This window comes from Purpureocillium takamizusanense, chromosome 2 (assembly GCF_022605165.1).
Source record: "Purpureocillium takamizusanense chromosome 2, complete sequence".
In the NCBI taxonomy this organism is placed as follows: domain Eukaryota; kingdom Fungi; phylum Ascomycota; class Sordariomycetes; order Hypocreales; family Ophiocordycipitaceae; genus Purpureocillium; species Purpureocillium takamizusanense.
Window position 1 is genome coordinate 5568537 of NC_063069.1, and position 20103 is coordinate 5588639.

At 60.8% G+C, this 20103-nt stretch overlaps 4 protein-coding genes across 4 annotated transcripts; all 4 read right to left on the reverse strand.

The window, feature by feature from the left end:
• Window positions 1-1200: 1200 nt before the first annotated feature.
• JDV02_003496 (uncharacterized protein) lies at window positions 1201-1750 on the reverse strand (the record flags this gene model as incomplete). The annotated part of the gene is made up of 2 exons (XM_047984627.1): window positions 1201-1369; window positions 1446-1750. The coding sequence occupies 2 exons, from the start codon at window positions 1748-1750 to the stop codon at window positions 1201-1203; spliced, it is 474 nt and encodes a 157-aa protein (XP_047840601.1).
• Window positions 1751-10573: 8823 nt separating this feature from the next.
• JDV02_003497 (uncharacterized protein) lies at window positions 10574-11785 on the reverse strand (the record flags this gene model as incomplete). Its single annotated transcript, XM_047984628.1, has 3 exons — window positions 10574-10817; window positions 11094-11287; window positions 11534-11785. The coding sequence occupies 3 exons, from the start codon at window positions 11783-11785 to the stop codon at window positions 10625-10627; spliced, it is 639 nt and encodes a 212-aa protein (XP_047840602.1). The 3' UTR covers window positions 10574-10624.
• Window positions 11786-12772: 987 nt separating this feature from the next.
• On the reverse strand, window positions 12773-14723 carry JDV02_003498 (uncharacterized protein; the record flags this gene model as incomplete). Its single annotated transcript, XM_047984629.1, has 3 exons — window positions 12773-13389; window positions 13502-14076; window positions 14176-14723. 3 exons carry the CDS (start codon window positions 14721-14723, stop codon window positions 12773-12775), a joined length of 1740 nt encoding a protein of 579 aa, XP_047840603.1.
• Window positions 14724-17941: 3218 nt separating this feature from the next.
• JDV02_003499 (uncharacterized protein) lies at window positions 17942-19699 on the reverse strand (the record flags this gene model as incomplete). Its single annotated transcript, XM_047984630.1, has 1 exon — window positions 17942-19699. One exon carries the CDS (start codon window positions 19697-19699, stop codon window positions 17942-17944), a length of 1758 nt encoding a protein of 585 aa, XP_047840604.1.
• Window positions 19700-20103: the final 404 nt, after the last annotated feature.

The window sequence follows — 20103 nt, forward strand, 5'->3', positions numbered from 1 at the left end:
TTATACTTTGTACATGGCCATCATCCCCATCATCGCACGCAAGTGTGGAAACGGTACTGTAGCTACTAAGGTACCACGTTTCCTTAACTCACTCCCAACAACGGAGGCAACATGAGACAAAAAAACGCCCCAAGGGTCCGTCCGTCGCCGCGGTACTCCGTGCATGCAGCCGCCATTGCTTCATATGAGCCTGGACGTGACATGCCACGCGTGGACGCGCCTTCACCCCCCCTTGGTGGCGTCTCAGCCTCGCGACAAGCAACATGTGCGGCCCCTGCATCGTAATTTACGCGCATCCCATGTCGATAAGCGAGCATCGCTCCCCAGTGGCACAAGGCGAATACTAGTACCAACGTACGTCATGTGATGATGATGATGTTATTCGTTTTGGTCGTCTTGCTTTTGCCTCTGCTCGCCACGCCTGGGCCGCGTCCACCCAGCGCCCGCCCTTCTCCTCATCACGTCACTGCATTTCGTTGCTCCGCAAACACTGTCCATTCCTTGCCCGCCTTTGCCCCTTTTGCCGGACACGCCCAGGAAAACTAGACGGAAAAGGTGTCCACCTGCCCGCGCGCCGTCTACTGTGCACTTGGCCATGCAGAACAAACAGTCATGGTGCCAACAAAAAAGAAAATCCCAGAAAGCCCGCTCCCAAAATAAACGCCGACCCAGATGCTCACCGTCCGCGCCCAAGGCGCTCGGTATACAGGCAGACAAGTGAAGGAAGAGAACTAAAATCAAGTGAGCGCAAACGGCGAGTCCCGTGACGCCTCCCGCCTGTGCATGACACCGCCGTCGCCGCGCGCTTCACTGCGGCTGTTGGAACCGGCGTCGACAACAAAGTAAACAGCTCGTCCCAAGGACGGCAACCCAAGTTATGGTGCAAATAGTGGTGGTGCGTATACAGTACAAGTGGACAAGTGTCGTGTGGCCATGGCAATGCGCCATGAAAAGAATCGAGTGTCGATCCGCCGCTCGTGTCGAAATCGCGTTACGATTTATGCCATCAGAACGAGCAATGCTGTGTTGAGATGCGCCGACGAGGCGCAAAGGCCGGCCATGATGGGCTCGACGCGGCAAGACCCTTTTGTTGAACGTAGTATGTGGGGGTATCATTGGTGGTGGTGGTGGTGGTGGTGGTGCATGTTTGTGTCTTGCCTCATGGTTGCCGAGCCGGGCGGGTCGCGTGTCCTCCTCCCATCATTTCTTGCCGCGGCTGCCCGAGGCCGTAATCTTGGTCGTGCTCATTAGGTCACCAATGTACTTTTGCAGAAATTTGTTGTTGCTATCCAACTTGTCGTGCTCTTCGCGCACCGCCTCGATACGGTTGAATATGGTGAGGAGCGAATCCTGCAACGCCTTGGCGTGTCTGTGGGCGGCTGTTAGCATTGCTCGACGGGCGCGCTCCGCAGGCAGGCGGGCCAGCCGACTGGTGTACCACTCGCCTTCGCAGCTCTTCCCTGGCCTCCTTGCCCATCTTGTCAATGTCCTCGCTGGTCCGCCGCGGGCTCATGGCGCGGACGTCGTCGGGTCCGAAATGGGGCTCGACGGGGCCGACGGCGGAGGAGTCGCGCGGTACGACGAGAGGGCCGCTGCTTTTGCGGCTGGGCAGGCGCGGTCGCGTCGGCACGGGGTGGTGGATGATGGGCTCGTTGGTCTCCGACGGAGACGTGGACGCCGACGAGTCGGACCGTTCCATGGCGTTGGAGCCGGCGTTGGAGCCGATCGACTGCGTGTCGTGATCATCCATATTTGGGTCAAAAAGGCGCAACGTCGATGCGTGTCGTGGCGAGCGGCGATTGAAAGGGAGGCGTTCGAGCAGTTGTTGGGCTCGTATGGGTTGTGGGCGCGGTCGCCTGGTCGTAGAGGAAATCGAGCTCGAAAAAAAAGGGAGCGCCCCCCCAGTCTTCCTGTTAGAGTTCAGGCGTCGGAAGTCTTGGGTGCGACCATCCAGATCCCGGCGGCGTCGCGTCCGCGTATGTCGGCTTGAGTTCAAGGCTGCGCGGGGGCGTTGCAGCAAACGATCGGATCGCAGAGGCTGATACAGGGAGAATGGACGCGGAAGACGGGAGGGAGACAGGCGGAGGAGGGTGGTGTTGAAGGGCGGACGGGGGTCGGTGGACAGGATGAGGAGGATGAGGAGGAGGAAACGGCTGGCAGCAGTACCTTAGTTAAGGAAGCCAAAGGCAAGGTGGTAGGCTGTTGGTGGGCAGGCAAGTTAAGGGTTGGCTGAGGAAGGCGAGGAGGTACTCCTACTACGACTGCTAGTACCACCTCGAGGAGTGGATTGACCGGGGGGGGAGGGACCCAACGACGAGTACCCTAAGCGTCGCACTGCTGAATTGTAGTGTACTGGGACCGCACCATACCGTGTCAGGGGCGCGCGAGAATGACGAGGAGTTGCACAAGGGGTTTCCAAGGTTGGCTGGGGAGGGCACTAAGGTGTGTCCAGGTACCTACAGTACCTTAGTAGAGTAGGGGAGGGTACGAAAACCGAACGTGCGATAGGGCATCCAACCGGGGGGGGAGGGGTGGGTTATGACCTATGGAAGGTAGTACGTACTTGCTTGCACCACAGTGGGTGTGGAGGGGGAGGCGACTTATGACGGCACCGCTGAGATGGGCGGTTGACGAGCGTGCCAGTGGAGCGCGCCGGCAGGGGTGACATGGGCGGTGGGGGGGAGCGGATACCTTGTACCTTTACCACGTCAGTTTGGGGAGGAGGGCAGGGATGCGGGGCCACGGAGGTGTGCACCGTCGGGTGTCAGTGCACCAATGTGGATTGTTTGAGGCCCTGGGGCGCGCCGGCGACACTGACTGGAGCCCGTCGCCAGTGGCCTCTACTTCAATGCTTGTAGGTCAAGCACTAAAGGTGCCTCTAAACCTCACGGTCTTTAGTGCCCGAGTGCTGCACCGGAGCGCTTGCCTCCATCCAGCACAGTGTGCCGAAAGCGGGAGCCCTGCTGCTGGTGGAGGTGGCTGCCAGAACGGAATAGGCGCGCAGACAGACACGCAGTAGCAGATCGCAGTGCGCATGTCTCGTTCTGCAAGATGACCCAGAGACGCGAAGAAGCAAGCAAGCAAAAGTAAGCGCCGACCTGGATGACCCCAGAGCAGCAGCAGTGGTGACGATGGAAGGGTCGGACGGACGGACGGACTGGCCCTCCTACTATCCATCCACTCCGGCACCAGCGCTGATGAATGACGAAAGGGGCGTGCAATGCTGGAGTGACTGAGCCCTGGGGGTGCTGCCAGCGGTCGCGGCGCGTGCTCTCTCTGGAGCCACTGGCGGCTGGCCTGGCGGTGGCGATTCAATCCCGGAGTCGTCGACTTCGAGTCAGTGAGTGGGCAGTGCGTGTAGTTTAACAGGCGATCCTGTAATTAATCTGTGCGGAAAAAGTACGGCTCCTACTCGCCGCTGTCTCGTTTCCCTTGCTTGCGGCTTGTCTGGCTCTTGGGCTGCTCCGCTGGCGAGGCGCAGAGTCGCCGACAAGAGAATGTTGCTGTGCCGATGAACACTCACTCGGGCAGCCGGTACTAAGGTATGGCGATCTGGCTTGCCCGCCGCCCCCCTTCGTGAGGACGAGAAAGAAAGGGAAAACCCGCCGCCTACTTCGTACCTACCTGCTTGCTTGCTCGTTGGCGCTGAAGCCGTCAAAGGAGCAATGCGTTTCTCACGTCGCGCGAGGGTTGAACCAGCGGGTGGTCGGTTTCCGTCACGAGGGGTCCCTGGGTTGCTCCTTCTCCACGTTTGTTGGTACTGCCGCTGCCGCTGCCGCGGCTGCTGCCAATGCTTTCGGGGCTCAGGGGCGTCGCGGGAGGGCGTCAGTGTAGGCGAGAGCGACGGTGCGGCACTGTGCTATATTATAATGCCCCCTGGTACCCGAACAAGTGCTTGCCTGGGCTGACCGGCGGCCCGGTTGCCAGCGAGCAAACGAGGGCAGCAACCGTCTCGTGGCGCTCTGGGGGTGTAAGTTGAGTGGGTTGAGCAGAGCGGCGACGGTGGGGTACCACCTGTTTTCCCTTGTGCGGATCCAGCCCAGCATTAGGTTTTGATGTCTGTGCCTGTCAAATATGCAGTGCTGGTCGTCCGCCTGTGTCCATGTACCTACTAACCAACCTACGCAATTGCTGTGGGTGTCGAGCTTTTGCGTGTTGAGTGTGTGCCGCGGAAACGGGTGTGATTGGGGCCGGTGGAGGCTACGTAATAAGCAGAATTGATTGATTGACACGCGACTTGCGGAGGGATTGGCACGGCGAATGAACGGATGGATGGATGAATACATGAATGAATGATGATGAAGGAATGGGGCCGTCGTCATGCTGTCGTCGCCCGGTGATGACGATGCGCGGGGGACATGGGATGGGCTGGGCCAGACTGGGTCGCCCAAGAACGGCACAACCTTAGTACGCGAGTCGATGGATGATGATGCCCTGAGCCGCGAATCGCTGCCCCCGCCGCCCGCCAACAAAGGGACAGACAAGACACACACGCCCTCGTGCTACAGAAAGCTCCGCCTTGCACGATGACGGCGTCCCGTGACGATGTCGCTCCCCCCCTCATAACTGTACTGTACCACACACAGCCCGCTTGCCCGCCCGCAACAACACACACAGACAGACAGTAGGGCGTCGTGTTGAGCTGGCGCCGACTCGAGCCGAGAAAAAAAAGGGGGGGAGCGGGGATGATGGTCGGTCGGTTCGGATGGATGCCGCTGCTGCTCCTGGACTGCACTGGACCCTTGGGCGGTGCTCGCCTCTCAGATACGTGATGGTGAGGTACCTAGGTATGGAACGACATGGGCCCACTGTCGTCGGCAGGCAGCGCGTTCACAATGATGGAATGTCTGCAGAGGGGAGGGCCACTGACCGTTGCTGCAACGGAGGTGCCAGCCAGCGGCCCACGATGGATGGATGGCGTTTGTGCGGCAAAAATGCCATGCCAGTGATGCCCCATTCTTCCCATCCATCCGTCTGTCCAGGCGAAGGCGGCAGCGGCGGCGCGCACTAGGCCACGGCTCCAGCGAGCTGGGGCGGGCAGGGTGCACCTTGTCTCCCATGCCCTTCTTGCCTTCCTCCAGGCCCTGCCTTGCCTGCCATGCCCCCGCTCCTTCGGATTGCACGACATGTGCTGCTCGGCGACGTCGGCGGCACGATGGCAGAATGCAGTGGACATATATGCATGCATTAGTAGGTAACGGGGCGGCAGGCATTCTCCATCAGTCGCCATCCACCCACCCACCGCGTCGTCTGCGTCTCGCGCGTCCACTTTCGTAGGTGAGCGGCGCTGTGTCTCCACTGGCAGTTTCAGGGGACCGACATCCATGGCACGCTAGGGCTGGACGATGCGATTAGGGGACCACGTCCCGTCGTTGTCGGGTTGCAGCCGCCTCCGCCTCGCCTCAAGAGGGCGGGGGGACAGGGGGAACGGATGGAAAAGCAGAAAACGGGATCAGCGCCCCCCGTGACGCCATAGGTGCCAGGTACGTACTTTAGGTATTGCGTACCTATACTTTACCTACCAGGCATCTTGGCTGGAATGCTTCGTACTGGGTACTACATTTTCCACCACATCATTCACTGCTACCTCAGCATGCTCATCAGACTCCGGACAGACCCGGAGGCGCCCCCCTTCCACGACAAGCCCCTGCAGCAGGCATGCACGACTTTTGGGACCAGCGATCCGTTCTCTCCCCTCGGTTGTGCGTGCGTGCGAGAGAGCTCAAATCACCTCAGATGCGGACGCGGACACGGACAGACAGGGCATCTGTGCAGCTGCTTCGACGCAGCCACCGCATCGGCCGGCCCCACGATTGGTATCTTAGTACCTTACGCAGATGGCAGCTTGGGCAGGTGCTGTACCAAAGCATGAAGGAAGTTGGCAGGCCTGTACGAGCGAAGTTTGGGTACATGTAAGCTATTGAGGCCTGGACGGAACAATTTGCGTGACCGCCGCGACCGGGTTGCGTTCCGGTAAGGTGCATGCGGTAGCGGTTATCGTGTGTTGTCACCCTCGTGGGCACCACTAGCTTCCCATGAGAGGAGGGCCTTACCTATTTGCTGGTACTGGCAGCACTAGTACCTGATGGTAGTAGCGGCAGTTGGTAAAGGGGCCAAACCGTTGGCAGAAGCTCGCTTTTGCCGCCCACAAACGCAGCCCCCAGTTCCCCCACACGCACAGCGCACACGGAACACAGCCAAAGAGCACACACACACACACACCCGACCGACACACACACACGCCCACAACACCGCGCAAGTTCAACCCAAAGGCGGCCGCAGTGCGCACAGCGCATCATCATCAGAGACCCCAGGCAGGCACCTCAGGCGGGCACTAGCAGGGCTGGCCGGCAAGGCTGGGCCAACAGAGGCAAGCCAAGCAGGTCCGTGGATGGTAGCCGTATTATCAAGTTTTTGTTGTCTCTTTCCTCACTCACCTCTAGTGACTACGGCCCGGGGCAGAAGATTGTAGAAGACGGGATCTTGGTTGTCGTGCTGCTGCTGCTGCTGCAAGTTGTTGTCGATATCGCAGGTGCCGGTGCTGTCTGGTGCGTGTCATCTTTACCCAAGTACTGTGCCTTACTCTATGGGTACCTAGGTACTTTGGGCCAAGGCACTCTCGACATCATGCCTAGGTACCTGTCATGTCTAGCATGGTTGCACGACGCGCACAATTGCAACTTCCCTCCCTAAAGTGATCGTGAGACCGGCCAGGCATCGACGAGCGGCACAAATCCGCTGGAGACTCTTTCAGCAAAGGCATCCGTAAGTGGGAGGAGCAGCCAAGGTACCTTCCCTTTACCACACCTATTACCCCTACGTGCACAAGTACAGTACCTGGATATGTACTTGCCCACCGGTACCGTACCTAAGTATGTACCTAGCCCAGGATCACCGCCTGCCCTCTCGCGCGCCGCCCAATCGCTGGCCGTCAGGATAGCCCATCGTCATTTGCATTGGGACAGGACCCTTTTTCTCCAGCGTGGGCCTAGCGACGCGATCCGCCTCTGCCATTTCCCATTCCATCCATTCATCCTTGCCATCCTTGCGTCTGTCCTGTCTGTCGACAAACGTTGGGCGACCCTGATGCTGATGCCGCCGCACGCACACATTTGACCGGTCGACGACCCGGCCGCCGCCATGACACGACACGAGAGAGCGTGCGTGCGTGTCCCGTGCGGTACCGAAGCGCAAGCGCGCGCGCACACACACACACACACACACACGCACGCACGCACCAAAGGAAGCTCGACTCTTGACCGACGTTGCGGGGGATCAAGTGCCAGACGCTTGCTGCTTGCCGGTCCAATTCAGCTGCACGACACTCGAATGGAAGAAAAGGCAGCCTCTCGCCGCCCACCACGCACCCGGCGCGCCACGACAGCCCTCACGCGCTCCCTCGCTGTTTCCCCCCCCGCCCCCCGCGCCTCCGCTTCACGCGAGCCTCGTTGGGTGGCCGGGGCTGGGTTTGGTTTGCCTGCCTGCCTGCCCACCACCACGACCACCTCCTCCTCCTCCTCCTGTCACGGCCAAGGGTGACTACACATGCACATAGTCTCGTGCTCGGGAGCTGCATTGACCAAGGGCAACCGTCGTCGCACCACATGGCAAGCCTGCACTGCACGTATATGCGTGCGTGCCTGCTCGTACCAAAGCAAAGCACAGCACAGCACAGCACAGCACAGCAGAGCACAACAGCCGCCCGGCCAACACCCCCAACCCCAGGGCAAGAGCACAGCCGCCACGCATGACGCTCAGTCAGCACTCTGGTCTGCTCTCGTACGCTCTGGTCCGGTTTGCCTCGTCGTTCTCCTGGCTGGCGGCCCCGGCGCACGCGCGGGCAACGAACCAAAGCGCCCGTCAACGAGGGAGGCAGAGTGGCGGATGGACATTTGCGCTGGACACCTATCCCTGGCCCAGCAATAGTTACCTACTCGACAAATGGGAGCAGAGGATGGGGGAAATGGGAAATGGGAAATGAGGGAAAATGGCACACCGACCGAGTGCCTCAAACCCACACCCCCTTCCCCTGCCGCCTCGATAGCATGGCTTGGCTTGCCCGCCCGCCTCCCGCCGTCCAACCAGACACGAGGGCACCGGCCAGCCACGCCGAGACAGGAAATAGACGACACACAAGCGCAGGGAAGGGGGGGGGGGGGCTACCCTGGCCCGACTGATGTCATGGATCGGCACCCTGCTCGCTCCTCCGTGTTGGACGGTGCCGTATGCGGGCCAAACGGTGGCCGTCCAAGCCGTCGTCGAATCGAGTCCGTCGAGTCTTGTCGACCTACCCACACGCTGCGCACCTTGTAGGTATCGCCAAGTGTCGCAGCCGTTTGCTTACGGCAACCTTGCCAGGAGCACGAGCACACACGCACACGCACGGCACGGCCACAGCGGGCCAATGTGTGCCCTCTTTCTTGGCTTGGCACGAGACGGGAGGCGCCGCCCCTCTGCACTCCCTCAAAGGCCTCGCTGTCGACGGACGGTCGTGTCAGCCGTCCAACGCTGTTGGGGCAAAATCTCTGCCTCTCCCGCCGTGGGTCGGGTCGTGCGCAGGAGGAAGAAGGGAGGCGTTCAGCTGCTGCTGCCAACGTTTCTTACCGTCCCCGCCCGCCCACGGTGACCGGGTCCTTCTTCTTCGTAGTACTGTACTGTACTGTACTTACTTGTACGCACAGAGAGACGAGACAGCCGCCACGCCCGCCCAGCCAACGAGGAATGGCGCTCGAATTGCGATGTGCGCCGTGTCCCGCTGCGGCAACAACAACAACAACAACAACACATGCCCCCCCGCCCCCGTCTTCGCGCCCCGACCGCATGTGTCCTCGCTGCAGTGGCCCGCCCTGACCGGTTTGTGACAGAGGGCGCAGGGTCAGGGACAGGCGGTTGTGAGACTGCCCAACCAACACCGCCCGGTCTGTCAGCATGCGGATGAGCTGCCAAACTCATCCCCAGGCGAGGGCACGTGAAGCGCCGTCGCGAAGTGCAGGTGTACAGTCCTCCCGTTCGAACCAGTGGCTGATTGAGCGAGCCTTTTGGGCCGCCCCCAGAAGAGGTCTCACATTCTCATGATTGGACAAGGGGGCGGCGCCTGTGTCAACACATCCCCAGGCAGAAATGCTTTGTTTGCTCAGCAGCGAGTCAAGAGACGTCATCGGCCAGACCTTGCAAGCCTGGCGTGTCCCATCCATCGTCTTGCCTTGCCTCGTACCCCCGGCGGTACCCCACGGTCTCGGGCCTTCGATTGGCCTTCTAGACGGCCGGGGTAGTGGCCCGTGATGCAGCGGCTTGAACCCCTTGCGCAGCCCGTCTGCCGCGCGCCGCAGCCGGTCGCGCTCCGTTGTCACCTCGTCGCCGCCTCATTCATCATCGAATTTGAACAGAAACAGGACCGTCCGCCGGGCTGTCGCGACCCGGCTCCGCGGTCGCCACAGTTCGCCGTGCTCGTGATTGATTCAGCCCCATCCTCGTTTCAGCTCGTTTGGGCCGTGTGTGTGTGTTTTCCCGCGGGATGGCTGACGGGCCTGTAGTAGTTTCTCTCCCTCGTGCAACGAGGCTTGTTGCGTCTGAGCGTCGCGCGCAAGGACAAACGCGCGTTTTGCTTTTGCCCCTCGCCAGGCGCTGATCGTGAGCCAGAGCATTCCCACTCAAGCCACTCACACCAAGTACCGGCCGGTTTGAAGACTGTGCTGCAACGGCGGCGGGCGGCATGCGGGTAGCGAAACAATCACATGGCGACGGAATCTCGTCTGCCTGCCTCGCGCTGTCGATCGCCGCCTTGCCAGCGCCGGCGCCAATCCATTGCCGCTCTCGGCCGATCTTCACACACACGCAACAGTACATCATACCCTCAAGCCAGTCTCTGCCTCGCCTCCGCGTGCCGATCTGGGTGTCATCCTGCAGGCTTACGACTGACAATCTGCCGACCCTGTCCGCGTCTCTACCGCCCCGCCGTCGCCATCCCGGCGGTCAAGAAAAGGGACTCGCGCTCTGCATGCAGCGGCCGCCAGGTCATCGGCCGCCCACCGGTGGCAACCCGCAGGCCGTCCCTTGTCGACCCCCTCGAGAGGAGAGCGCAGAGGCCAGCTGCGTGGTGAATTTGTGACACTGACTGACGCAAGCCTTGCCGAGCGAGCAAAGCGTCCGGGGGCAGACAACTACCGACGTCACTCTGCATGTTTGCATCACGGCATTGACAAAGCGCCGAGTCAGCGGCGGCACCTTCTTCGACGCCTTGACGACCATGATAAAATGGCAGCCCGGTGTCGCCGCTCCGGACAAACCAGCCCGCGGTCTACACAGTCGTCATAAATGATCATGGGCTGCCGCTATGATCCGCGTGCGTGCTTTGTAGGGCCGAATCGTCGTTCCCATGCCAGTGAAGCATTAGACAATAAATAATACTGTCCGTGGGTGCCCAAACCAACTCCATGCCAGCGCTCCTAGCCCTTGAAGCTATTTTCGTCCACGTCCATAGATGCCGAGGCGGGTCCTTGACAACGTACCACCGTTCCACCTTGAATAACCTCGCTTGCCATGTTGCCCCCCGCTCCGAGTTGCGGCGAGCATCTTTCTTCCTCTCATGGCCGGCCGTCCGGCTAGCCGAGTTGATGAGTCTCTCCTACTCGGTCCACCCGTCTCCCGCACCCCTCATCCAGTTCACAGCGACGAGGGTGAGCCCGTGCCGCTCGACAAAGGCAGGCGTGTCAAAGGAGCGCCGCTGCTCAAACTCTTGTCCGCCGACGTCCGCTTCGGCGAGGTCGAGGCCGTCGGGCTCACGGAAGAGGAGGAAGAGGTAGCGGTGGGGTCTGGACCTGCGCACATCGTCTCGTCAGTCGAGTCTCGCCACGGCTTCTCAGACCGTCGTCCGTTGCGAGGGTGACCTCGTGATGAAAACGTCGTTGGGTGTGTATACGTATAGTATTTGCCCGGCAAGAGGTCCGGTCCTCCATTACATATAGCGCCGCGAGATTCATCCGCCTGGTCACCGCTGAGGCATCCACTCCACTGCCAAACTTTTGTTCATATACAGTAGCCGTGAGGGCAGACACGCTCAATCACCAGAGGAGGGGGCAAAGGCACACACGTACGAGTCCTTGGGGCCCGGGCCGAGGTACTCGGTCACGGCGGGCTTGGTCTGCGCGACGACGCCGTCGACGCCGGCGAGGGGCTGCAGCCCGGGGAGCAGCCAGTGCCGCCAAAAGGCGAACTTGGGGTCCTCGGGGGTCGGCGCGTCGGGGTCTACGAGCATGAGCATGTAGGACGTGGTGGAGGGGACGTCAGTCTGAGGGATGTCCACGGTTTCATTCATTTGTTAGCCTGGGACTTCTTTTCCTTTCTTTCTTTCTTCCGTGCTCCATCGTGCTTTCTCGTCTTTGCCATTGTTCTCTTCATCCGAGGAGAACGGAGGGAGGGAGGGAATGGTATATGTCGAGCAAGGATGGAGGGAAGAAGGGAAGGTCTATATCGGGGACAGACGGATGGAGGGGGAAGCGAGTCAACAAGTAAAAGGGCGGACGGACGGACGGACCTCGGGCTGGAAGCTGATAAACGGCGCGAGCTTGCACTCGTACGCGCGAAACAGGTTGCCCAGCTCAACGGGCCGCCCGTCGTAGGCGACGGACAGCGAGGTGCCGGGCGTGAAGTCGGCGGGGATGAAGCCCGAGGCGCGGCCGGGGACGAGACCGGCGCCGAGGAGCGACGCGGCGAGCAGCGGCCGCCGGGAGACGCTCGCGTTATCGTCGTCGCCGGAGGGGTTATTGCCGGTGGTGGTGGTGGACATGGCTGGGCTGGGTCGGGGTGAACTTATGAGCTGAACTGGATGAGGTGGGGCGTTTGTTTCCCTTGGGAACGGGCGTATCTCGGAGACGATGCGTCGTGTGCACCTGTCTGTCGTTGAGTCGTGGTCTTTCGTGGATGGAAGGAGGCAGGCACCGCGTCGTCTGCGAGTGAAGCTGAGGCCGTCGTCACCGGCCTGGGGTCGTTCGTTCGTGAGGTGACGTGCGTGGAGGCGCGCGCGGCGAGCTTGTTCACTTGGCGACGTGAGGGCTCATGTGTGAGTGGTGGAAGAATTCGCGGCACGCTGTGAGCTGGATCGTGGTGAGCTAGCTGGTCAGGCAGGCGTCAAGCTTTGTCGGCGGTCGAGCTGTGAGGACGGCTTGACGTGTTCAGCCATGTTTCGTTGTTTACTGCATGTCCTTCTTTTTGCGGACCTCGTAGGCATCTCTTATAGTCCTCAATAGCAAAGGGGGAATGACTCTGGGGTATGTCCTTTGACCGATGAGATTTGATGTCGAAACGTGGGCTATGGCAACACAGCTTAACCAGATTATGACAGATGACAGTTGGAAGCCTACTACTAATCACTGAATCACTTCGTATAATAGTAGCTACGCAGTCAGTATAGGGATTTCCATCCCGCAGCGTACATGAAGTTACCTCTCATTCCGTGCTGAAATAAAGATGGCCCCCGGAGGTGTAGGGTAGCGGCTCCGGGCCGGCCGGACGTGTGGACCGCGACCGGACCCGGGCTGTCCGACTTGCGCGTTTTGGAAGCACGAGAGAGTGCCGCTCGCTTTGCATGAACAGGAGAATGAACCCTATAGACCTGTCTACAAGGACGACATATAATGCTCATTACGCAGCGTTCAGGCCACCGAACCAGAAAACCGTCCCATGGCACCCGACTCCTCCGCAAGGACACGCCCATCGGTCCAGGCTCCCGCCGCCATGGGACGTTACCCAGCAGCCTCGCTTGAACCACCGACCATCACCAGATACGCTCCCAGCACCGCCGGAAAAAGGGCATCCCCGCCAGGTGGGCGCGCCAGTTCTCGTCCAGGCCGCCCTCCTCCCACACCCTGCTCTCGGCGTCGATCTCGGCCTTGCCGGAGATGAGGTCGGCCTCGCGCGGGCGCACCAGGCGCGTGCGGCGATAGACCTTCCAGAAGGCGAAGAGCGCCGCGCTGTACGGCAGGCAAAAGTAGCTGGTGATGAAGCCCTGCGTCTTGAAGGGGTTCAGGGAGTCGAAGCCCACGAAGAGCAGCGCCGAGCAGCCGAGGAACAGGGCGCCGCACGCGGGCCAGGGGCCCCAGGGCGCGATGTAGGGGAGCCGCGACTCGTGCGCCGGGTGCAGGACGCCGTCGGGGACGTCGTCGCCGGCCTGGGCCTTGCGCGCGCGGAACCACCCCAGGTAGACGACGAGCATGGCCGTGTAGGTGGCGATGAGGCCCGTGGTGGTGAGGTCGACGAACCAGAAGAAGACGGTGGCGGCCGATGTTGACGACACGAGGAAGGTGATGCAGCTGATGAGCGTGACGGCCATGACGCAGTAGACAGGGACGCCCGAGGAGTTGCAGCGCATGAAGATTCGCGGGGCCTGGCCATCTGCAAGCGAGTGCATATGTGATAGCAGCGTGTCAGCGAACAATTCGTTACACGAAAAGACTCTCCACGGAGAAAAGAACAAAAATCCAACAACAAATGGACCGCAACGTACCCCTGGCGAGCCCGTACAGAGTCCGCGACGAGGCGTAGAGGTAGGCATTGCCGCACGACCAGCCCGAGAGCAGGATAAACGCGTTGATCATGTCGGGCAGGCCGGTTATGCCCAGGTTCTTGATGCCAATGACCCAAGGCGAGGCCCCGGCACCGGTGCCGACGCCGCTGTCGAGGGCGCCGATGAGGTTCTTATCGCGGGCTTCACAGATGATGCCGACGGCGAGGACGCCGATGATGTAGAAGGCAGCGAGGCGGTAGAAGATGAGGCGGGCCATGCGGGGGATGGTGCGGCGCGGGTTCTGGATCTCGCCCGCGGCCAGGGCCATCATGTCGGGCCCGTTGACGGAGAAGCACGCGTAGGTGATGGCCTTGAGGACGCCGAGGAAGCGGCCGAGCGACTCGGGCTCGTGGACCTGGTACGTCAGCATGGCGTGCCCGCCGTTCCAGTTGCGGAAGCCGTAGGCGTCGTGCCGCGGGTTGCCGCCGCACATGGTGACGATGGTGAGGGAGACGAGGAAGACGATGAGGAGGAGCTTGGTGGACGCCATGAAGAATTCGGTCTCGCCGAACCACCTGTCGAGGGGTTTGAGAGAAGTCTTGTCAGCCAGAGCAGGGAATGGACGAGAGATACAAGGACAACAACAACAACAACAACAACAACATGGCACGTACTTGACAGCCACCACGTTGAGCAGCACGCACACCACCATGGCCATGGCGATCCACGCCGCGGGGTTCACGTCCTGGATCCAAAACTGCATCACCGTGGCGACGGCGCTGTACTCGACGCACACGAGCATGACGCACGTGTAAAAGTAGGTCCAGCCCATGGCGAAGCCCATGGCCGGGTCGACGAAGCGGCTCGCCAGCTCGAAGATGGAGCCCCGAATGGGCAGGTAGGCGACCATCTCGGCGACGGCCAGGTTGCACGGCCACACAAAGGCGACGCTCCAGATGACGAAGCCCAGGACGAGGCTCGCCGGTCCCGCCTTGGACAGCACCCCGCCGATGCCCGCGAAGAGGCCCGTCCCGATGGCGCCCCCGAGCGTCATGAGCTGCACGTGCCGCGGCGTGAGGCCGCGCTTCGTCTGCCCGTACTCGGCGTAGGGCGAGAGCGCTTCCTTGGCGACTGAGGCGTCGTCCTCGCGGGTGGCGACGGCCGCGATGCCATTGTCCGTGGCCGTGGAGAAGCCGACGGATGCCTCCTCCTTGGAGACCATGGCGGCGGGGAGTCAGGGGCCAGTCAAGTAAGTCCTGCCTGCAAGAGAGTTGTGTGTGTCGACCGTAGCCCCCAACGTGTCGTGCCACGCGAGCAGTCAACTAACTTGGTTTAAAGGTCGGTCTTCTAAACCATGAAGCAAGAGACCGAGAGACCGGGAGACCGAGAGAGAGAGGAGGGGAGAGAGAGAGAGAGATAGACTCCTCGGATGAGGCGTCTGACGCATGTGAGACAGGCAGGGCCTCTGGACAGCCTTATTATAAACGGCACTGAGAAACTTGGCTGTTGGTTCGACCCCACGCGAGCGAGGAGCCTCAGCCCGCAGCAGTACCGCTAACAGCCCAGATCTGACCGTTGGTCCAGAGCCCGCACGCGCGCGGGGGTCTGCACAGGGCTGGTGTTACACGACATGGGAGCTCCCCCGCAGTCCGACTTATCTTGTGCCAGCCCCACGTATGTACAGACTGCTTGATATACTGATGGTGGTGTCGGCGACGCGCCCCTCTCTGTCATGTTGCGCCACATCACCGGCCTGTGTTCTACAACCAACCACGTTGGAACATCAGTCGCTGCTCGGCTACGCCGAATGCTCAAGACCAACGATCACAGCAACTGCTCTGAGATCCGACTGTACCACCGCCCCTGACTGGGCAGCCGAACAGGTCACGCATGAGAGCCCAGCGGGCCTGGACTCGATACATGTATCCGTGCCCGCGCGCATGCGTATTGCTTGTGCCCAAACTACCCCCGGAATGGTATGACTCCTGAATCACTCTTAGATTCTTGTCTAACGACGACTCCCGGGACTAATAGTTGTACTCTTGAAACGAACAATGAAGTGTCCGTTATAGACATACTCTGAAGCTTGATAAACGTTGTTCACCTATATACCTGATCCACGGCTCTTCCAGCGGGCAGGATACGTCAAGGTGATGCGTGGGGAGCCGTAGTAGACAGCTGGGAGCTGAGCCTTAGCGGCGGCACGGCCCAGATGGGGGCCTATGCGCCGTCCTCGATGTCTTCGTTGTCATCGACAACACACGGATAATGAATGGGGACGCGGAGAAGCGGGGGAGCGGGGGAAGTGGGCCAGCCGAAGGGGAGGAGGAGAACGAGAAGGCGGAGTAGGAGCAAGAGGAGGAAGAGGATGGGGACTAATGGTGAGCGCACATGAATGGTCAATGGGTTCCGACGATAGTTTCAGAGAGCCGACCCAACGCGCGTGGGAGTCGGAACAGAGTCAATAGTGAAGCACATGACATCACCGACCGCAGCGGAGAGCCCACCTCCAGACGATATATAAACAAGCACGACGGGCGGCTTCGCTTTTCCTTAGCTTCCCTTTCCTTCCACACGTACAAAGTACGTAACACTACCTGCAGAACTGCGATCATGTGTGCGAAAGACTGAAGGGAGCGCGGGCCGAGCGACTTGACGAGACGACCGAGCGCGCTGTGTGCAGGAACGGGTTGGTGCGTCGACGACGGAACTCCCTCGCGGAAGAAAAGTCAAGAGCACGCAATTAAATGAGGGGTTGAGGAGTTCCGGTGGTGAGGGAGTTCCGTACCGGAGAGGGGGGAAGGGGAGGGAGGGAGAGGGAGTTGTTGTCGGCACTGGTAGCCTCGGTGGATTGTTCTCGGTACTCGCACGTAGTCCCGGTGGTGCATTTTCGGTACCCGCAGCAGCCCGCTCTCGGTGGATGGATGAGCCTAGTAAAGACCCGAATGGGATGGAGCTAGAAATAAAAAGGAACCGGGTTCTTGGATGGCCGTTGGTCAAGAGCCGAGCGCACGCGGGGAGGGGTGGACTATTGACCAACAGCCACTCCGGATGTTACGAGGTGTAGTTGGAGCTAGGTTGGGTTGCTGTGCCTTGCCTGGCACTATCCCCACCCATGTTCACGTACAACCCAGACGTGATATAAAATGGACTTATCAAGCATCGAGACTTACGGTGGATGCGTCGAGGAACCAGGTCTCTAATCGCCTTGCATCACAAGACCACATATACCACGGCTTACTCACAATCCCCTCGCCAAAAAAGTCGTCTGATCGAGCCCCCCCCCTTCCCCCCCCAACAATCTCGGCAACCCAGCTCGGCCGACAGAGCCATCAGTTCCGCCGCCGCTGCCGTCGTCCTCGGGAGGTATTTCCCCTCCCCCTCCCTTTTCCTCGGAGAACAGCTGTCTGGTCGTGTGCCCCCTCCGTCCAAATCGGTGCGCACGTGGCGTGAGGACAGCGGGTCCGCCACCAACGAGGCCGGACGTCCAGCACCGGCGGGGAGGCGGAGGTTTACTATATGAGAGGCTTTGCTAGATGGGAACCGCTAAAAGTACAGTAGATGGAGGGATGTAGTAGTTATTACAGTAGTAGCCATGTACGTAAGCGGCAGATCATCAAAATGGACGCGGCAAAGGAAGACACGTGGCCCTGGGTGAACAGTCTTAAACCAGTTAGGGTCTTGATCATTGATCATGGAGTTTGTCACATCGCGCGCGCAGGTAACAGATAGAAATAGCGACCTCATATAATATCTTATAACTACCTAGTCACGGCGACGCAGGCACGACCTCTGCTTCTTCTTCTTCTTCTTCTTGTGCCCTCATGTGCATGGCCCATGCTGATGTAGCCAGCTGTCCCAGCATGCATGTGACCCCATCACATCATCGTCATGAGCCCGACTCCATCCACGCAAGACCACGTACGGGTGGAACAAGCTCCGTCGCGTCTCGACGGCAGGTACGCAACACAGACGCACGACCGCCCCTGCGGCTGAGTGCCCGCGCTCATCGACATGGCCGGCCGAGAGTAGTCAGTATACGTGTCTACGGTACAGTATATAGCGCGCGTCCAGCCGGCTCATACGCACGGGCTGCTTCACGACGCGGGCTCCGCGACAGCGAGGATCACCCTTAAGGGGGTCGCTGTTGCTGCCCAACTAGGACTGTGAGTCGGGCCCCGAGTTCCACGGAGCCCCAAAACTGGACATTGGTTGTCCTGACATCAGGCGAGGGGCCATCATCAGTCACCAGGGGTGGTTGAGTTGGGACCACCACTTCTCATCAAAAGGTCGAGTAGTATGGTGACAGTGCCTGGTCGCGAGCAAGAACCGACAAGGCCTTCGTTGCTAGCATCGTGTACACTGAACTTGGTTGTATAAACATGCGCACCACGGACCGCGCCGGGCGTGCTACGGACATCCCAGGCGCGCAACTGCACCTCAGACCTCCTCCACCTCAAACCTGATGAGAACCGTACACTTTGTCTCGCCGCCCTTCATGTCCATCATGCGTATAAAGCTCCAGCCGGGCACCGTGTACTCGAGCCGCACCGCTGCGACCGCAAACATGGGGTTCCGTGCCCACGCGTCGTCACTTTTGATGAGCATCCGCAGAAACACCAGCTCGTTGTCCTCGTACGTCCACTCGAGCGTCTCGTGCCAGATGGGGTCCGTCGCGGGCGGGTTGCTGTCGCCTCGGTGCAGGATGCCGAGCTTGTGGTGCTTGTACGGCGACGTCTTGCGCTTGTTCGTCTCGCCATCAATCCTGCACGGGCTGTACAGATTACACGTGAGGTAGGGCTTGATGGAGTCGGCCTCGCGATCCTCGTGCAGCGGAATGTCGGTCGCGCCGGCCACGTGTAGGCGAAGCCTCTTGTTGCGGCCGGTGCCGATGACGCCGGTGCCGCCCGCCCGCAGCGCCGCCGGCTTGAGGACGTAGCCCTCGGAGCCGCTGAAGAGGGCGTCGTTGAGCTGATTGCTCGTCCCAAACGTCTGCCAGTTGAGGGCGCAGATCTGGGCACCGAGCCCCCAAAAGGCGACGGGCTTCAGGTTGGACGAGCCGATGCGCGTGCCTTTGGGATACACGCGCATGAGGTGCTGCGCGTTGTGGATGGCAATGGCGGCCGCGTTGGCGGGGAGATGCTTGGCCAGGCCAGACTCGGATACGTTGATGAGGTGGTGATGCGGTCCGTTGACGAGCTGGCCGGGATCGTACCACGAGTTGTCGCTCGGCTTAACCGACTGCGCGTACACGCCAAGCTCGGCCAGTTCCGGGATGATGATGCTGGCGGCCGCCTCCTTCTCCTTACTGCTGGCCTTGTACTCGTTGTGAGCCCTCTTCTCGTCTTCGTCGTCCGACTCGGAGCTAGACGGGCTGTCGTCGCTGTCGTCGACCTCGCCCGGGATGTGGTGCTCGACGATGACGGCAATGCGAGGGCCGAGTTCCTGCAGTGAGACGTGCTCACCGGAGCCCTCTTGCTCGCGATGGCCAGTTTCACGCACCGCCTCGCTCAGCAGGCGTTGGCCAAACACCTCCTTCATGATCTGCACCAGGCGGAGCTGCCCATGCTCACCGCAGTGGTTCTCCAGCGATAGCAGAACGGGCGCGACGGCGTAGGTCGGGTCGCTCGCGGCCAGAGCCGTCTCCTCGTCAAAGACGTTGCGGATTGTCTCGCAGACGGCGCGGAACGGAATGTGCGAGACGAGGGTGTATCCGTGGGTGACCTTGGGCTCGTCCTCATCGGCGCTGTTGTCCCAGGCGTCAATTTCGACGCATCGGGAGCCCGTCTTGAGGGCCGTCTCGTAGGCCGACGCCGATGAGGTGCCATAGAGCTGATGGGCAATGAGATAGGTGTTGTGGCTGGAGCTGATAAAGTACTCTGGCAGAGGGTGGGAGCGGTCGAGTAGGGCCTTGGGCGCGTCAAACGAGGTGTGGCTCAGCAGCTTGCGCACGGCGTCGCTCTGCAGCTCCGTGTCCAGGGCCGCGTCCCGCTCGGCGATGACGCCCTCTTTGGCGAGGAAGATCCTGAGCGCGCGGCTCACCCTCAGCTGCTCCTTGGCATGGTCGGTCTTGCGGTTATGGCGGCCGCCTCCTCCCACGCTGTCCATGTCAATCTGTCCGCCCTCGTCGTCATCGTCGCGGCCCTGTTTGCCAAAGGGTTTGAGGCCGGCGAGGCGTGCGGCGATGTGGTCCGTCATGGCGACGGGCGAGGCGGGGACGCGCTGGGTGAGATGGATGTTTAGGTGAGGGGAAGCTAAGTAAGATTCAGGTCGATGGGCCGAGCTTTGAGAGCGCGTTGCGATCCATGCACAGCCACGATCGGCAAAGTTCCGCCAGAGGGCAGTGAGGGGGAGATTGGCCAGCGACACACTTCGATGATGAGCGGTTTGGCGTGAGCGATGGGACGGATTGAAAAATACTGGCTGGCTCGACCGGCGAACGGGGGCGCAATTGAGGCGAACGAGACAGTTGCGTCATGGGCGCCTTTGTTTCGACGGTGGGGTCGCGCGCGACCTTGTTGGAGGTTTATTAGTTAGTCGACGGCGGACCATCCCAAACCTAATCTCGAGACAACGGGCGGATGGTGCCGCGGCGCTTGTTG